This window comes from Lonchura striata, chromosome 7 (assembly GCF_050655825.1).
Source record: "Lonchura striata isolate lonStrDom1 chromosome 7, ASM5065582v1, whole genome shotgun sequence".
NCBI classification, from domain to species: domain Eukaryota; kingdom Metazoa; phylum Chordata; class Aves; order Passeriformes; family Estrildidae; genus Lonchura; species Lonchura striata.
Window position 1 is genome coordinate 25967832 of NC_140709.1, and position 18267 is coordinate 25986098.

Below are 18267 nucleotides of genomic sequence, written 5' to 3' on the forward strand. Positions count from 1 at the left end.
GCGGCGCCGCGCTCTCGGTGCCCCGCGGGCGGCCCCGCGGCGGGCGGGGCGGGTCCCGCGGGCAGCACATCGGACAGCGGCCGCCGCCCGCCCGGCCCGGCCCGGCGCGCGTGCGCGGGGCCGCGCGGCCGGGGGCGGGCGCGGAAGGTGCGCGCGCGCCGCCGCCCGCTCGCGCGGAGGTGTCGAGGCGGTGCCGCCGTGTCCCTCACGGCGGCGGCTGGAGCCGCACGGGCGGTGCCGCTGCGGGGACCCGCCCGCCCCCGCGCTGAGGTGCCGCCGTGTCCCTCACGGCGGCGGCTGGAGCCGCACGGGCGGTGCCGCTGCGGGGAGCCGCCCGCGCCGCTCCGCCGCGACCCCCGGGCGCAGCCCGCCGGCCGTGAGGGCTGCGCCGCGCTGCTCGCCCCCGCCCCGGGGCGCTATGAGCCATGAGGCCGCCCGGCAGCAGCTCCCTGCGGCAGTCTGGCTGCGGCGGCCGCCGCCGCCCCGCGCTCCTGCCGCTCCTCGGCCGCCTCGTCTCGCTGCTCCTGCTCCTCCATGGCTCCTCCTGCCCCCGGGCCCGCGCGGCCGCAGCGGCCGCCGGTGGGTATGGCGGGGCTGCGGTGCCTGAGGGGTCTGCGGCCCCTCGTTCGCCGTCCCCCGCGACGAACCCCGGCAACATCCATTTCCCTTCAACCATTCCCTCCTTCCTCCCCGCTCCCAGCTTTGTGTGCGTGTCTGTGTCGGCGTGTGTAAACCCGGGGCTCAGTGAAGATTTCCTTGGCTTGCTTGCTTAGACAAAAGAGGGGTACGTGCGGTGCCGGTGCTGCAGTGTGTTGGGTAGGGATGCTGTGCGTGGAAAGACGCCCGTGAGGGATGCGACACAGAAACCTCCGGTGGTCTTTGTATGTGTCACGGTGCATGTGGACGGATCGCTAATTTGTCTGCTCGGGGTCGGATTTTCGTGTGTGCTTTGTTGTTTATTTGCTTTTGGTTGTATATAGGTGACATGAGGAATGCTCTGAATGCAGTCTGTTTGTACATCATGTTATTATTGTTGGTACATTGCCGTTACCTTGTAATATTGTTATGTTGTTACATCGCGTTGATTGTCTTGAAATTTTAATGAAGAAAGGTCCAGCATTTCTTTTCAAAAGCTGCTACTGAAGGAAAGGGCTCTTGTCAAAGTTAAAAGAAGTAGAAATCAATTTCCTTTACATAATAGGAAGTTTAGCATTCAGTGCACGTGAACTCTGAATTCAGTGTATGTTAGCAACACTGGGAGTATTCTTAGCTTTTTGTAGATATTTTTTTTTTGTGAAAGAATTTAGCTGTGTGAGAGGGGGTAGGGGATAACTGCATATCCATTAAGTTGAGTTTTTTTTTCTTACTGAAGATTGAGAGGTATTAAAATATTTATAACCCATGACTGCATATGAAAATGTAGATTAATGCAATTAAATAAATCATGTTCTCTCTGAAACCGTTTTATGTGTGAATAATGAATCAAATCTAGCTCAATGAGTAAGCTATCTTTTTGTTGGCTTGAGTGATTAGTAAAATGTTAGAAAACTGCAAGCAAATATGTAGCTTTTTAATGGAAATAAACACATTCTGCCATGGAATTCACGGCTGGCATATCTTGCTTCCCCAGGCCTGCATTGGAATGAAACAGCAAGCGGTATAGAGGAAGTACTGGCAGATGAAGAGAGTACATTTCAACAGAGTAACAGCAGTAACAGTAAAAATAACAGCTACAGCAATGCAATCCAGAAAGAAATCACACTGCCTTCAAGACTAATCTATTACATCAACAGAGACTCTGAGACCCCTTACCATATCCTGGATACCAGGGCAAGGCACCAGCAGAAACATGACAAGGTAGGGTAAAAAGGCTCATCTGCAGATTTTTCAAAACATGTGATGTGCAACTGTGTTTGTTTTGATCTGTAGATATTCAAGACTTAATGGTGGTCCCTATCACAATTTTTAAGAATTAAGGGAGTACATGTAATTAAACAAGAATGTAATTTCCCTTGTGTTAACTTAAAGATAATTATTTTGAATTTCAGAATGGTTCAGAAACTGTAGATAAAACAAATGAGAATTAGGTGAAGTTGAGTTGACTAATCAGCATAGATTCTGGTGTCTTCACTTTTGGTACACCTGTATCAACAAACTGTTTCTTCCAAAATAGCTCTAGACTGCAAATGTATCTGCATAGGATTTCTTCTTTGAAATCCTAAACTTGAAGCATGAGTTACTTAGCTTTGAGTGTACTATGTACTACCTAACAAATGCTGCATTCATCTCCTGCCACTGTATGGCCATTGAAGAACACTGTTAATGTTACCATTTTTTGTCAAACACAGTACCTGCATTCTTAATTTTTAGTGGCAAGATCTAATATTCCATTTTATATGGATGTAGCTAGCAAGTTGTTTGGGTTCTTTTCCCCCCTGAAATTATATAGAACTGAACAAACTTTGGTTTTGTGGAATAGTGTTGTAAAGGAATAAACCTGTCTAAACTATATCATTTAGTACCCTTTAAATTTATTTAATCCTATTTTTATAAATCTTTGTTTAAAAAGTTAATTTCTTCCTGCAGGGTAAAAGGTAAAGTGAAGGTAAAGATGGTTTGAATATGAAGAGGTAGGCAAGAGAAAGAAAGCAAAGCAGTGCATACGATATTACTGGGGGACTTAGCTATAATGGAGTTCCTACCTATTGAATAGCCTATTGAATTTCTCTTGAAATTTTAGACAATGAATTTAATACATGTTATATGTCCTTACGTTGATATTGATTATGTGCCCTTTCAGATGTGAAATTAATAAGAAGGTACTGAATAATCTTTGAAAAAAAAGGTTGAGGTATCTGTATAATTTTTATGTCTTAAATAGGAAGAAATATTGCTTCCTAGCTTACTTAACATGGATACTGGTGTCTGCCTTTGGAGGCATCTCAATACACCAATATGTTATGGTTGGCACAGGAAAGCTTTTTGTTTGTTGGAAACTGGAGCTACTTAAGAGAACATTACATTCAGACCTAATACTCCTTCAAGTGACTCCACTCTTTTAAATACACTTAAAACACTGAGGTCTTGCTGTTCCCTCTTGGGAAGAAAGGGATTTAAAACTGTCTGCAGACTTGCTTTTGGGAATAATCCTTCCTCCATGGTCCTGTGTGTTGGTTTCTTTGAAATCCATTGGGGACAATGTGCAATCTCTACGCTTACCCAGCACTGCCCACGAGAGCGTTGCTATTCCTTCCTATGCCCTACCTTGTATCTACATGTTGGAGTAAAGCTCTGCAGAAATCAGTGCTGACAGAATTGGTATTGATTTCCTTGGGCATGCTTGCTGCTGACTGTTGTGTAAAGTGGATCTTCTTTCTACTCACGGTGTCCCTTTTAAACACAGGGAATGCTAATGCTGCAGTTTTTCCCACAGAAGGGTTCCTTAGGCCTGGGCTTTCAGGGAGAGTGACATTATGTTGACTTCATTCTTCCGGCATGAAATTTCTATTGTTTTATATTTATTGTTATATTTAATTGGAGGAAAGAGTTGATTATGTTCATTGTCTGGGTGGATTTTTGTATGTCTTGCTTCTGGATCATCGTACCTGACACCCTCATCCCTAACTTGCATTTTGTGCATTTCCTTGCATGAAGGAATTCTTTGACTTTTCATCTACTTTACAACAGCTAGAATATTTGTTATTATATTATTTTCTTCTGTTTAAGATTTGCTATAATCTCTTCTGTGGAGCTTAACTGGGGCCTGGGGTAAGTCTGAAAGGTGTAAAAGGAAGACAACCCAAACAACAACCTATAAACAAAACAATGCAATTGAATGAAAGATACCTCAGGGGGAGGACTCTTTTCAATACTGGCTTTTATCCTTCCCAAAATTAAAAGAAATGCTATATAATAATAAATCCTACTTGTGAGATTTTGATTTATCTTACATTGGTAATAAAGAGAAGTAGCCAAAATATAGTTAGGTAAAGAATGATATCTGTATTTAGGATTTTTTTTAATACCATGTAACAGTCTTATATATGTATAGAGTGGAAAATGTTGAAGAAAAAATGCTTTTGTTGTTCTTTTACTGGGACTATACATTTTAAACAGCATTTTCTTGTCAACCTTAATGTTCTATTTATAGGCATATGATGTGGAAACAGTCCCTAACTGTTGATAATATTCAGTAGACTTCTTTCTGTGGAACTTCTCTACAGCATTCAGAATAATGTAATATGGCCAGTTTGTGAGATTAGGCCTGAATGCCTCAGAAATGCTGAGTCACTATAAGAAAAGGGTGAAACTAGAAGAAATCGTGTGCATGTGGGAAGAAAGAGGTTGGAGAAGTTGGAGAAATACAATTAAGTAAAATTATTCAAAATATTTTTTTAAAAATCACATCCCAAAAGTAAGTGTCTTCAACGTTCTTCATGAAATGTTGGTAGAAATTAAACACTGGAGAGAAAACAGTGTAGGAGAGAATAAAAAAAACCCCATAAATAATGAGTTACTTTCTTAGCATTGATTCTCTCTATCCCCTTTTGGTGAAATGTCATCATATTGAGAAGGTGTTTGTGATCAAGACCCTCTCACATTTCTTCTTACAAAAAGCTTTTTATCACTGCTAAAAGAAAGAAATGTCCACTATAGTTTTGAGAAAGTGATCTATCTCCAAGGGGGCAGAGTGCTAATATATACTTTATTTTAGCTTTGTGCTCTTAAAAAAGCAAATTTTAAATACTTGATGCTTGAAAACTCTTAATTCTGTGTATCTGTTTCCTCATAGTTGAATTAAGGCTAGCTGGTTTTGAGTTCTTCTGAAGTTATTTTTAGTGTAAAATGCTTAAAACTGAGCATCTATTTATAAAAACACACTGAAGAAGTTCACAGGAATCCTTAAAATTGATGAAGATATCTGACTCACCTCTGTTCTTTCTTTTTAAGCTTCTGCAGGTGGAGGTAGTATTTTCAAGGAACTGTTAATCTCTGTATTGAACCAGATGACTGCTTTAGTTCATTTTCACAGGCTACATACCCAAGATTTTTAGGAGCTAGCAGGAAGACTGCTTGGGGCACAGCTTGTCTCAAAAGGCTAGGAGCAAGTACTTACAGTGGCCAGCAGAAGGAAAAATCCTGCAATGCAAGGTGTTTGAAGATAATAGGATTTCTGGAGAAATATAGCCCAGGGCAACCTCAGCAAATTTTGAGTGGAAAATAACTCAGACTGGATTCATATGGAGGCTGACTGTATCTGCTGGACAGTTTCTGAATCAGACGTTTTCAGGAGCTGTAAAGAAGTCATCTCTTCATGCATAATTATAAGCTGTTAATGTAATTTTGGGAAGGAGAGAGGTGTTAGGAAAACTGTTTTGCAGATCCTAAAGAGGAAAGAATAAGGAAGAGTGCTTTTGCCTATGAAGATGTTCCCCCTTTACCCAAAAGGTTTGATTTATTTTGAGCTATTTTTCATAGGATGGAACTCCAGGTGTTTCTGATCAGGTCAGCTGTTTGTCATTTCCATAATGAAAATACTCCTGCCCAGTGGATGCAATAATTTTTGGTATGTTGCCTTGCTTTAAAGGTTGAGATGCTTTAGAGGTTGAGGTACAGTGCTGTCTCAGTCCTCTATGTAATTTTAGAATGCAGCATATGAAAATTGAGCAGAAAAACATCCTTAAGGTGAAGGAAAGCAACTCTATTCCATTTAAAAGGAAGCAGTATTGAAAAAAAGCTTTTTTTTTTTTTTTTTGTCAAAGACTAAAGATCACAATTGGTAAACTTAAGAGTGGCATCATGTCAATTCTTCCTAAAATCCAGAAAAAAATCCTATGCACTGGTTAGTCTTCCTTTTACTTGCCTACTTTAGGCTGTGTTTTTATTTTTAGTCCCCATCTAATGAAAACTGGTCAAAATAATGAATGGAGTCCATGTGATATATATGTATTAGATTGTTGAATCTTTGTAGCATTTCAGCTGGCTTTGTCTTTTCTTTCTTTTTCCCTGATCTTTCTCTAATGCAGCTTCAGTTTGCTCTACTTGTAAATGGAAGATTGTATGTACTTTTTTTTTCTATTCTTTACTGAATTTATATTAATGCAAAAGGCTTATCTTAACTCTGTGTCTTCAGTAGTTACTAACAGGAGGATTAAAATTGGTCTTCCTGTCTTTTGTTTCTCAGAGTAGGAGATTTTCCTTATGCCAACTGCAACTAGATCTAGATCTTTGTTTCTTAGCTGAAATGCAGGTCATGTTATTTCTACAACTTCTTAAATTTTTTTAATGTGTTTCTGGGTTCTTTCATGAGCTTCACACAATCACCTAGTATTAGGTAGCACAAAGCTTGTACTTGCTATGCCTTGTTCCGAAATAGGAATAAATTAAGTGTATAGGTTTTCTAGCATTTATGGGAAGCTGAGTACTGCAGGAAAGTGGCCCAAGATAGGGATGCACTACTTTGTAGAGTTTTACAAAAAAATCCTCAAGAGGGATATGATTTTGGAGGCCAGTGTTACTACAGAAGGGTGTCCAAGTACTGCCATGCTGGGAGAGAATGGTGAGCTCTGGCCCCCGGGGTTTAGATACACAGCAGCAGGATTGCTTCCAGGGGCAGATCTGCGTCTTTTTCACATACCCGTAACCTTTCTTCCAAAGAGCAGTCTTCAAGGCTTGGGGTTCAAGTGTAAAAGTAACTCCTCTGTTGTTAAAGTCCAGAGGGAAAATATCAGTAGGAGGTTTTCTGAAATGCTGTATGTTTTAAACATCAATTTTCACATGCTGCTGGGACATTTATGTATTCTGTTTCAATATGAAATTCTTTATTTCCAGGGAGTAGTGGAAGGTTGTTTTGGGGTCTGAGGACAGGCCAAAAAGCTGAAAGCAGGATTATGAACTAATATGTAGTAAGTCACATTGATTCGTGACAAAACTTAGGCTATTATTAGAATGGAGGTCTAGAGCAAAAAACCGTTTTGATGGTGTAAAATCCATCTAAATCTGACTTACATATCTATTTCTATAATGAGAGTGATGAAACCCCTTGCTCAGCTCTAAACTCAGAGAGGTAGCTTTTGGCCATTATTTTAGTCAGCAGAACTGTATGAATAAATAGATTTCTAAAAGCAATGAGCTTGTGCTTTGGAGATTGTATCTGCATAAATATAGCAAAAGACTCATTAGTCTGTTAAATAAGGCTGTTACTTTGTTTAAAGACTTGTGACAGGACTTACTTAGTATTTTTGAAGGGATAACACATTATTGCATTTGGCATAGTTTTACTGTAAAGTAAAACCAATATAGTAGTTTATTTTTGGTGATGAAGATTGTAAATTTCCTGAAAGTCTGAAAAAAATGAATTATCAATAAATGATGCCCAAATGTGATAATGAAAACAATGAAAGGATTCAAGTTGTGACATAGATCAGTAGAACTGAGATTCCTGTTACAGCCATTTTTATACTGAAAGATACTGTAACCTAATGACTGATTTGAAAGAAACTGGAATTCTTTACACATATGAATTTTTAGCTTGGAAAAAACTCTGAGAGCTACTACTTTCCATAAGCAGCTATAGCACTCTTAGAATGTCCCTCGTATGAAGAATCTCTTATTACAATGACTATACCAGTAATTTGACCTCCCAGAACAGGGAAAAAACAGACTTTTTTTCCCCCCTCAATTTGGGTATGAGGACAGGAAGAATTTGAAAGACTCAGACCTTTCTTCAACCCCCATCTCTATGCATCATCAATAAGTCTTTGCTGAAGAAAAACTTTATATTATTTTGGAGCTTTGCCATTGGAATAGGCTACAGCTGTCAAAGCAGGAACCTCTGCAGAGGTTTTTAGATGATAAACACAGACAAAGGAACTTGGTCACCTCTGTATGTAAATAAAGGATACTTTTGCAGGTGTGAGCATTTGCATATACACAAGCCATACAAGAGGATGATATTTTATATTTTTCCTGTGAAAACATGTATGTTCTTCAAAATACATGCTGATTTACATTATATTCTTGTTGGAATTTATATTTCTATGCTGATGAGAAGAACACTGTATTTCAGATTATATTTCAGGTATTTGTATTACACAGTAGCTGATGAGAGAATACAGTGAAATTATAAAGTGGATAACAGAATTGCAGATACGTTTCTGAAATATTTCCTCCTCACTGTGGTACATGATGGTTGTAATGCTTAAAACACTTGGTGATAATTCACTGGTAGCTTTCTGTGCTAACTTACTGCAGGAAAATAATGTTTCAGGATTGAATATTTAGTCTCATTACCTTCAGCTGGTTTATGGCTTCTGGGAGTGGTTATCTATTGTTAAACTGGCTTAAGAGAGTCTATATTTGCTGTAGTGCATTCACCTGAATTCAAAACAGTGCTTTTGCTGAACTGCAGGGATTTAAAATCTTTTTGTAACCAATGGTTTAAGCTGAGTTTGGTGGAGAGCGTACCCTGCTGCAGGTCATCAAATTGCTGCTTTGCAGCAATTGCTTTTGTGTGCAGGCTGCATCTGTTAGTGAGTCACACTAATGGATAGCAAGTAGTGTTTTTATACACAGAAGTAGTTGTTTTCAGAAATAGCAATGTTACTGTATGTAATTCTGCAAGAGAAAGGGGTTTTAAGATATTGCAGACCAAGAATAAAAATTACTTTTAGTAATTTGAAATTGCAGAAATATAAAGAATACATAGTTTCTGGCTTAGAAACTTGAAGGGTGATACACAGCTATCATTGAACAGGCTTGATTGGACGATAGGAAGACTATAGCAGATCAAACTAGTCTTCTGTCTAGCTGCCACTAAAATCAGTAGCTGATGCCTAGGGAGAGATTTCTCATGTTTCAGAATGATCTTAATTGGAATAATTCATGCGCTTGTAAAGTTTGCAGATATTTAACACTGAAATCTTGTTTGTGGTATATATATGAAGACACATCCTTTTAGGTAAATGTTACATGTGGAGGAGATTCAAAACAGTAGCTTGTGTAACTCTTAAATTGAATAAAACTAATTGCAGTCCTTTTACTGTAACAAATTTTTATGCTTTAAAAATTTAGTTAATACATGTGTGTTTTGAAAACATAATTAGATTTTTGTCATGAACAGGTGCTTGGAAAGCTCCTTGTGATACTTGTTCCTTTACTTAATTTCTTTAAAAAAAGTGGATTTGGGGTGGAAAAGCCTCTTCTGCTGGGCATGTATTTAACCTGATCATCAGAGTCTCTCTGATCATGACACCTGTTTGTGTTTATACTTAAACTGTTTTGCTCTGCTGATTCAGAGCAGCTGTAAACTCAGATCTGCCAGGCCAGTATTAGTCAATTGGTGAACTGGTGAGATAGCAATATATATTTACCAAAAAAATACCACCAGGAGAAAGCTTAGTACTGGTTTGCTTCTGTGTGGTTTTAGATATCAGCTAGGAATATTATTTTTTTTAGTTCTCATTTAGAGTCATTGTATTTTTTTAAATGAACAAAAACAGGCTTTAGCTAAGATTGTTTAATGGCATTAAAGGTTTTTAAAATATTTGTACATGACTTTTATTTTTAAAAAAGAAGCTTGACAACAAAGCTCTGTGATCCTATTGAATGGGAAATGATAATTCTGGCAGCAAAGAATGATGAAGTAATACAGGAAATGTTACAGCTGATTTTAGTCACAATAGCAACTTAAAAAATTATATTGAAGAATTTTCTGAAAGATGATTAATAACTTTGCTGAGAAGGAAGATGAAAATTTGCGCTGCTTTGTGTAGTGCAGGAATGGAGTAGAAACATAAAGGATATATCCTTTGTGGAGAAATTTCCAGAAGAGAACAGAACTGTGGGCTATAAAAGCCAACCTTCTTACTATTTAAGTTGTGCTGTAAACTAGCTAGAACTTCATATTTTTATGTGACATATCTGAGGGTTAATTGTGGTGTTTAATAAAAAATAGGGAGTTTTTTCTCTTTTGACTAATGGGCTTAGTCATAATATTTCACTTTGTGTGATTATTAATACTGTATCAAATTAATGTATAAGTAAGCATGATTTTATTAGAACATTATCAGGAAAAATAGTATGAAATTCAGATCTAATCTCTTCAACCCTGCTGGAACAGCTCTTCACAAAAAGAAATTCTTGAATCATCTCTTATCTCCCTATTTTTCTAGAAAACAGATAAGCATGTTTTAAATGTCTTTGGCTACAGTTATTACAGTATAGAGAGAAATAAAGAATACAATTTATCTGACAAGACCAGAATATACTGAAGTTAAACTTAACTCCCTATACAAGACAAGCTGATGTTGATTCGTTGTATGACCAGCATCAGTATTCTTTATAATGATTTAGCTACAGTGCCAAGTACAAAGCCATTAATTGTGAAGGGATTACTTTGAAGAAGTTTTTAATAATGTGTAATATGAGCCTTGCCATGATTTTAATATTTGAAAGTGTATCACAAATGCTTTAATTATTTCAGCCTTTTAAATGGAATGATTGCAATAACTAAATTAAAAGAACAGTATACTACATTACTTATGTTACATAGCCATCTGGTTATGGCAAAATACAGACATTTGTGTGAAACTTTTTTCTCTTTTTTTTTTCTTTTTAAGACAGATGAGTGTGTATTTGAAAGTATGCTTTTCAGGTACCATTTACTTCCCACTGAAAAGGAAAATCCTTTTGAATCAGAATTTGGTACTAGGGCAGAAGTTTTCATATGCCCATGAGATTCATGAAAATGAGCATGTTTTCCATAACTTTGTTTTTCACAGTCACATTTGTTATATATTAAACTCAGTGAAAATTTTGACAACTGTTTCTGTTTACAGGCTGTACATCTGGCCCAGGCAAGTTTCCAGATTGAGGCCTTTGGCTCTAAATTCATCCTTGACCTCACACTGAATAAGTAAGTGCATTATTTGAGGTTTCTTTCTTTCACTCCTGGTCTTATCATCTTATGGTATAAGGTCAGAGCATGTAATATTCCAAGAGCTGTTGAAAAAATGCTGTTATCCAAGTTTATTAATACAAAACAACATTTAAAATTTTCTGTGTAATGTATCAGTAATGCTTGCTGGCACCAAGAAAGTAGACACCCTTAAAATTTTATTGTTCATGGTAAAATAAACTGTGATAAATTGACAAATTCCAGTACTGGTAGTGTTTGCAAAGTGTGGATTTTCGTGCTTTTTTTAAAATTAATTGATGAATTATAACAAGATGTTTTAGTTTCTCAAATCAGTGTTTAGAAATACTGTAAATACTGATATGAATAACTTGTCTTTAATGATCTGGAAATCATGCTATTGTCACTACAGTCATGAAGTTCCTAATGAGATGGGATTCTTAATGGTGTGGCTGCACTGAAAGGTGCAGCTGGAATCTGTTTGCTTTAAGGCAGACAATTTTATGTAATTCTTTGGTCTACAAGAACTGACTTATAATACAGGGCAGTGGTGGTTTAGTTGTGTATATCCTACATACTTTTATATCTCTGCTGAAGGTGTGGAACTATGAATTTCTAAAAATTGCAATGGCCTTTTTTTTTGGCCGATGAAAGTTTAAGAATAAGGTAGAAGTATAAAATGAATACTAAATACTGGACAGGTAAAATGTAATGCTCAAAAGTGCATTTGCCCCTTCTATGTCCCTTGAGACTCAGCATGCTTAAAAAAGGAGAAACAAATTTACAGAAACAATTGCATACTGATTTTAAAAAGCATTCCTCTGGTCTTGAGGTTCATATGAGGTCTTTTTTTGGTCTTAAACTGTCATAAAAGGGGAGTTTTGTTAGGGATTAAGATGCAAACTTAGTAAATCTAATTGCTTTTAAAAGCAGCAAGTTATAGCTACAGAAATTTTGCAGAACTGGTATTTGTGTATTTGGCTTCTTGGCTGCTAATTATCAGATATTTTGCTGTAAAGGTAAGCTGGAAACATTTTCCTTCATCCATGCATAATTTTGAAGTTAGGTTGCTTTTGCATTTTTATCTTTCAAAATATTATGTGAAGTCTTGAGTGTCTGGCAAAAGATGAATTAATGCAAAGGCTGGGAACGTCACACAATTGAAGGACGAAGAAAGCTTGAAGATAACCGGATGTTCTCTAGGCTCTGTAAAAATTATAGTGTAATGCAAGACTGTTGTTCTATGAGGGTTGGACCCATGCACAGTAATTCCAATGGATAATCATGACATATTTGTGGAGGGAACCAATATTTAGTGCCCTCTAAGCTACACTTCTTGGTCTGCTTTCCACTGCTCCTGTCTGCATATCCAGTGAGTAGTGAGTGTGAGCACACTTTCCCAGTTTGGCAGTGTATGTAGGGTATGGCTGGTCACACAGACAGTGACAAAGAAAAGCCATTGCCTTTACTGGTACCATGTAAACATGCTGACAGCACTTAGGTGAATAAGAACAAAACAGGTTCATTAAGTTCTTCCACAGCTGATGAGAATTGAAAGTTTGCTGGTGAAAGGTATGCCAGCCCTCTCCTGATTCACGGGCAGGACAGCATTCACTGACACAAATGTTAACACAGGCTTTAAGTTCATTCAATATTGATGCCTAGGCTTGAGGCATGTGGTCACTCTCTTAGACCTTAGTCTTTCCAGATACAGATCTCCCTATACTTGTTGACTGACCCTCAAGTTTCTTTGCAGATCACACCTGTGCAGAATAGAGAGCAAGGCCACAAAGGGAGTATTACAAGTAGGACTTAACATAGGACAGACAATAGTGATCAGGCAGGGCTGTGCCAAACAAGCAGACTATCTTGCAGCTTACACTAGTGACTCCTTTTTAGGCCACCTCCTCTCCATTTTCTGACACGTTATGTCCTGATTCACCTTTTCTACCTTTGGCACATTCCCTGAATGTTCTATAAAATGATTGCACATATCCACAAGTCTGGGCAGACATCCCGAGATAAGTTTGTTCCTTCCCAGGAGACAAATTATGTTGTTTACCACTTTTTATCTGTTCTAAATTTCTGGCTGAACCTCTTCAAGACTGAGGCTGAGTGGCTTCTTCTGTGACCTGTAGGTCAGTGGCCTAACAGAGACAATAGTGAAGACCAGAACTCTTATTTCCTGTTCATTAGGATTTGGGTTTCGTTGCATTTCCTGAATCTCATGGTGAATGGCTATTATCCAAGTAAAATCACAAGCCCTTTGACATTTCCCATATCCTGGCAATGTTACCCCTTGTCTATTCCTACTGTTTGTCGGTGTTTATTTTTAACAACAAATGGTTCATAAGTAAATGTATGGATTTTTTCTAATTGTGGTTGCTTTTTCAGCAATCAAGAAATCCAGGGCCTGCCACTTCAAATAGGAGAGGGAATGAACTTGCTGTGCACCTTGGCTGAAGAAGCTCTGCTCTTGTGATACCAGGAGTGTTCTTGCTGCCTATATATAAGGCACAAGGTGTTCAGATGCCTTACTGATATCCCTACTGCTTGCCCTTTTATACATTAGGTTTTCTCCTAGCTTCTTTAGTGGTGTTTGACTCTTTATCTGGTTCTGCAGTTTTACACAGTCTAAACCAGATGAAATATAATTTGTTATCCTAAAGGTGATTTTGGTAGCTTTTTCTGATAAGAAGACTCAGGGAAAAAGAGCTCACTTTTTGAACTCCTTAGCAAGGTGGGTTACTCTGAAATTTTGGACACCTTGCCCCTTGCTACACTCAAGTGTTTGACCAGTTGCAGGCTCTCAGTGTGATACCACTTCTGGTGATGCATAATACTTGCAGATATATTGATTGTGGAAATAACTTGATGCAAAAAGTAATAGCTTTATAATCTGTAAGGGATTAAATAATGGTTTTAGTTAACACTCTTAGTATGAAAATGGAAGCTTGTAGTGTGGTAGCAATCCCATCTGAAAATTTAGACTAAGAATTAAGCTAAGATTGTCTGCCCAAACTCAGTAAATTTCCTGTGCAATATGTAGCATTTAGCATTGTCACAAACCACAATTTATATAAAAAGCCTTTGAAAGTATTCACTTATTTCAGTAAGTTCACTTAAGTGAAGGAAGTTCACTTTTGTCCTCAAATGGCAGTGTTGTAACATTGTATTTGAGTAATCAACGGTCCTAGTGTATCTGACCAGTTTCTTGTTTTATATTGATGCATTATTTACACAAACAAATGTTTGAAAGGTGCTAGAAAATTAGCTTTTAATTATCTCATTTCCAGCAATATGTAAAAGGCTTTTAACTTGCTGTTCTTATGCTGAAAGGGAGGAGTTTTGCAGTAACTCCTAATGTCCTATTTAAAGGTAGCAGGCTTTATGTTCTGGCATAGTACTAAAACACATTAAAGAGCAGTACTACCAAAGGCAGTGAATTAAAAATGTTTACTTGATGCTTTTTTAGTGAGGAGAGAAGTTGGCTGTATTTTCCAGCAGTTTGCAGCCATGGGCTAGCTCCAGCCTCTAAATAAAGAGGCCTCCACCAGCGCAGCAGGCTGAGGCTATACTGGAACCTTCACCCTCTGGGTGGTGGCTGAGACACATTCAAGAATAGGAAATTAGTTAATTGATATGGACAGAAACAGAGGGAAAACCCAAAGAGGAAAATTTTTCTCCCTTCCTATGGATAACTTGGCTCAGAATCTAGGATTCTTGGAGAAGGGGAGAAAAACAAATAATCAAAATCAGTCTGTATTTTTTATCTTTTCCTTCTTTTCTCTGTAAAAGTCCATCTTTTCAGGAAACTCTGTTTCCAGGAAAATGGATTTCTTTTCCATTAAGATCTCATGGAAAAAGTATTTGGCAACTTTGACATGAACTGAAAAAAAACTTAACCCCACTGCATTTGACCATAACATGACTTAACAATTTGAGACATTAAAATATGATACCTATGGGGGAAAGTTAGTTTCTTTTGTGAAGTGCAGCCAGCATAATAGCAAATTTTATCTAATTGTTTAAACCTTATAATTGGTGTTTTAAATGAAAGTGGGAAAGCTAGTCACAGTTTTTCAGAAGGAAACTTTGAGTATTTATGACATTTCTTATATAAACACTTAGAGTATTAATGGATCCTATAAGATACATAACTAAATTAAATGCAGTAATAATACTGTGGAATGTTAAACTGTAATTGGCTTTGAAATATTTGTTACACATGAAATTCAAGGAAGTCAGTGTTAGGATTTTACAGAAATGTGTGTGTCCTCCTGTAAGTGCAGTTTTGCATTTCTCAGCTGTAGATAACAGAGCTTTACTCCCAGAGCTGGAGGCAATCTATTAAAAATTATCATTTGTCTTAGTGGGCATTTCATGTGTTAAGTCTTAGAGGCAGATGTGAAAAGCTCTCATCACCCTCACAGTAAAAAGGTCCTTCATTATATCTAAATCTATAATTTTTCAGTTTAAAGCCATTCCCCCTTGTCCTATTGCCGCGTGTCCTTGTATAAAGTACCACTTGTCAAACCACTTGCTTGGGGAGTAAAACTTCATTCTGTGCACTTCTGATCCTAGACTTAATTAAGTGTGGATCTCTCATCCCTCTGAACAGTTTTTTTAATCTGTCAGCTGAGATGCAACCACTGGTTTGGTGGATTGTTAGGGTCAACAAGCCCTGGGAAAATAAATACACATCTGTAGTGATATGACAATGCTGTAAAATTCAGTGTGGCAGGATGAGGGTATTGCCTTCTCCCTCTCGTGTAACAATTCTGGTATTAAATGCAGCAGGAAGTTTGAAAGAATGTGCTTCTCAGAAAAATAATTGAAAGGTAAATTTTCTTACAGGGTGCTGTACATACTAAACTGTTTCCAGGAACTAAAGAATTGGAAGAACTTACAGAAAAGAAATCTACTGGGAGCCATTGCAAACAATTATACTAACTCTGTCTTATGAAATTCTGGTGAAAGATTGCTACATGTGTAGCAATGTTTGCTGTCAGACAACCTGCTAAGCAGCTGTCTGACTCAATGTATCTTTTCTTAGGTTATGTTCTTATTCCCACATGCAACCGCTGTACCCTGGCAATGGGGAAGAATTGTTGTCTTTCCACTTTAGTAGGTGTTTCAGTTGATTTCTGATATGGTCCAGATTTGCCAATAGTGAGATCTTTATGTTGAAGTGTATTCCTGATATTTCAGATTGCTTTGTAGGCAGGCTGAAATCTTTGCATTTGGAGTTGATATGAAGCCTGTGTATGCTTGGCATATGATTAAATTCATCAGACAAGTCCCTAGGAGCCTCTATAACTGAATTTAGCTTGATTCAGTGACAGAGTTGAAGTTGCACATTATAGTTCAACATAGAAGCATGGATTAAGGGAACCAAAATAAACTTTGAATTTGCTGGAATGTACCTCTGATTCTACTATAGTTGTTAATATACTTTGAAGTCAAGTCAGCTCTCTGTAAGTATAACTAAGCTAATTCCACTCTTTTTTTTTTTTTTTTTTTTTTTTTTTTTTTTGGTATTAGAAATAAAATAATAATGAAGAAAAACACCATATCTAGTTGGATTTTTTGTTTAATGGAAAGATTTGTTTTCAATAGGAGTGTTACTATTAGACACAAAGTATCAGACCATCTGGCACATTTAGTGAATTGCTTAAGAGGAGAAGAAACAAGTTTCTCTTTAATCTACAAAACTTTCCTTTAATCCTTTAAATGAAAGAAGCTTTAGCAAATATGATCATTGGATGAGACCATTCTGGCAGACAGGCGGCAGCCCTCAGTCTTACACTACAGGTTAATAAAATTCTTTCTGGTAAGTTTTCCAAGCTGGTGAGGAAAGAAAAGGGATCAATTGAAAGGCAATACTGAGTAAATTTGAACAGTTGTTTAAATGAAATTTTTGTTTTGTTAGTTGTTCTTCTAGGAAACTTCAGTCATAACAAATTGCACGGAAGTGTTTTCTGTGGCATAGAACTCACGTTCTGTAATATTGTCTAGCTGTTTGTGTCTTCATATCCTTGTGCATAGCACTTTTAAAAGTGATATAATCTTCAGCATGATGGTAGACAAAAGTACGGTGGAAACTGACCAACATACTGTGAATATTCTGAAGAACTCTTTGAACTGCTGCCTTCAAAAATGCTTGCTGAAGTAGCCAATAAAATGCAGCATTTTCCATTCTCAGAGGGAGAGCTCTGGGACATAGCTAGAGAAAGGATCATGAATTTGTTTCCTGACCTCCCTTGAACTAACTCAGGGTTTCTAGCACTGAGAGAGGCAGACTGATCTAGAAAAAAATGTGCAGCATTTTCTGCACCATTCTAAATGAGTATTCTAAACCATTCTAATATATGCTTTCCTGTCAGTCTCTTTTGGAGACCTATATTCCACATTTGAGGATCACCTAGATAATTTCAGTATATAAATTTGTGGTTGGTCATCCTTTTTTCTACCTAAAAGACAAGCGAAGCAAAACCAAGCAACTACAGCAAGACCATGCAAAAAGTGATTTTTAAATAAGTGTACTGTTTACTGTTACAGAATCATTATGCTATTAATAGCAGGAGTGAGGACTTTCTTTGATTCCATCGTTATGAAAACGTTAACCTATGCATTTGCATCATCAGTTTTTTCTGCTAATTACTTGTAAACACAATTGCTTGTTCCACAGTACCATGTTCTGATTTTTAAGCTTCTTAAATATAATATAAGAAAAAGTGGTAAAGCTGTGTTCTGTTTTAAAAAATAATGAATATTAGCAGTTTATTTATTCATTGGAGACATTCTTGTCAGAGCAGCTTCAAAGACACCAGTCAAGTAAAGACTAATGTAAATGCATGCTAGAAATGTAATAAATTTACCTTAAAACAGTGAGTTCAACAAAGCTTGTGAATATAATTGAAACTGTTAATATATACAAGGCTGTAGATGGGCATTGTGTTAGATGACAGTGTCTTGATCGTCTTAAAACAATACTGCAGCAAGTTCTCTTTGTTTTTCCCATCTTTATGTGCTACTAAACTACATCTGTCAAATGGACAAAAACATCTGATGAGTGTTCTGTTAAATAATTCAACTAAACTAGGTTGCTCAGACACTGGTACTGAGCTTGAAACATTTCAGAATAGTTAATAAAATATTGCCTGGTAATAGGTTAGTATAAAGATAGTTTAAGAAGTGTGCAAGAAAGGTAATTCTTGCTGTACTCTGATTTTCTGTAGGCTGTCTAGTGGGTTGCTGGAAGGTAATTTGCTTACTTGTATATGATATCTTTCAGTAATTTCATAGCCTTTTCCTACCCAAATCAATTCTCTTCATCAGGATTTTTAGAT

General features: G+C 37.5%; 1 protein-coding gene across 6 annotated transcripts in view; it reads left to right on the plus strand.

Annotated features, from left to right (window-relative positions):
* The first annotated feature begins 352 nt into the window (after positions 1-352).
* Positions 353-18267, plus strand: part of ADAM23 (ADAM metallopeptidase domain 23) — an 81244-nt gene continuing 63329 nt past the window's right edge. For 2 of the 6 annotated variants that reach the window (XM_021538862.3, XM_085585222.1), the window contains exons 1-3: positions 360-579; positions 1631-1857; positions 10839-10915. In XM_021538862.3, the coding sequence (XP_021394537.3) occupies positions 426-579; positions 1631-1857; positions 10839-10915 (458 nt within the window). In that variant the 5' untranslated portion in view covers positions 360-425. Of the gene's footprint in view, positions 580-1630; positions 1858-10838; positions 10916-18267 lie in introns of all 6 variants that reach the window. The other 4 variants (XM_031505382.3, XM_085585220.1, XM_021538863.3 and 1 more) reach the window with 4 other exon arrangements.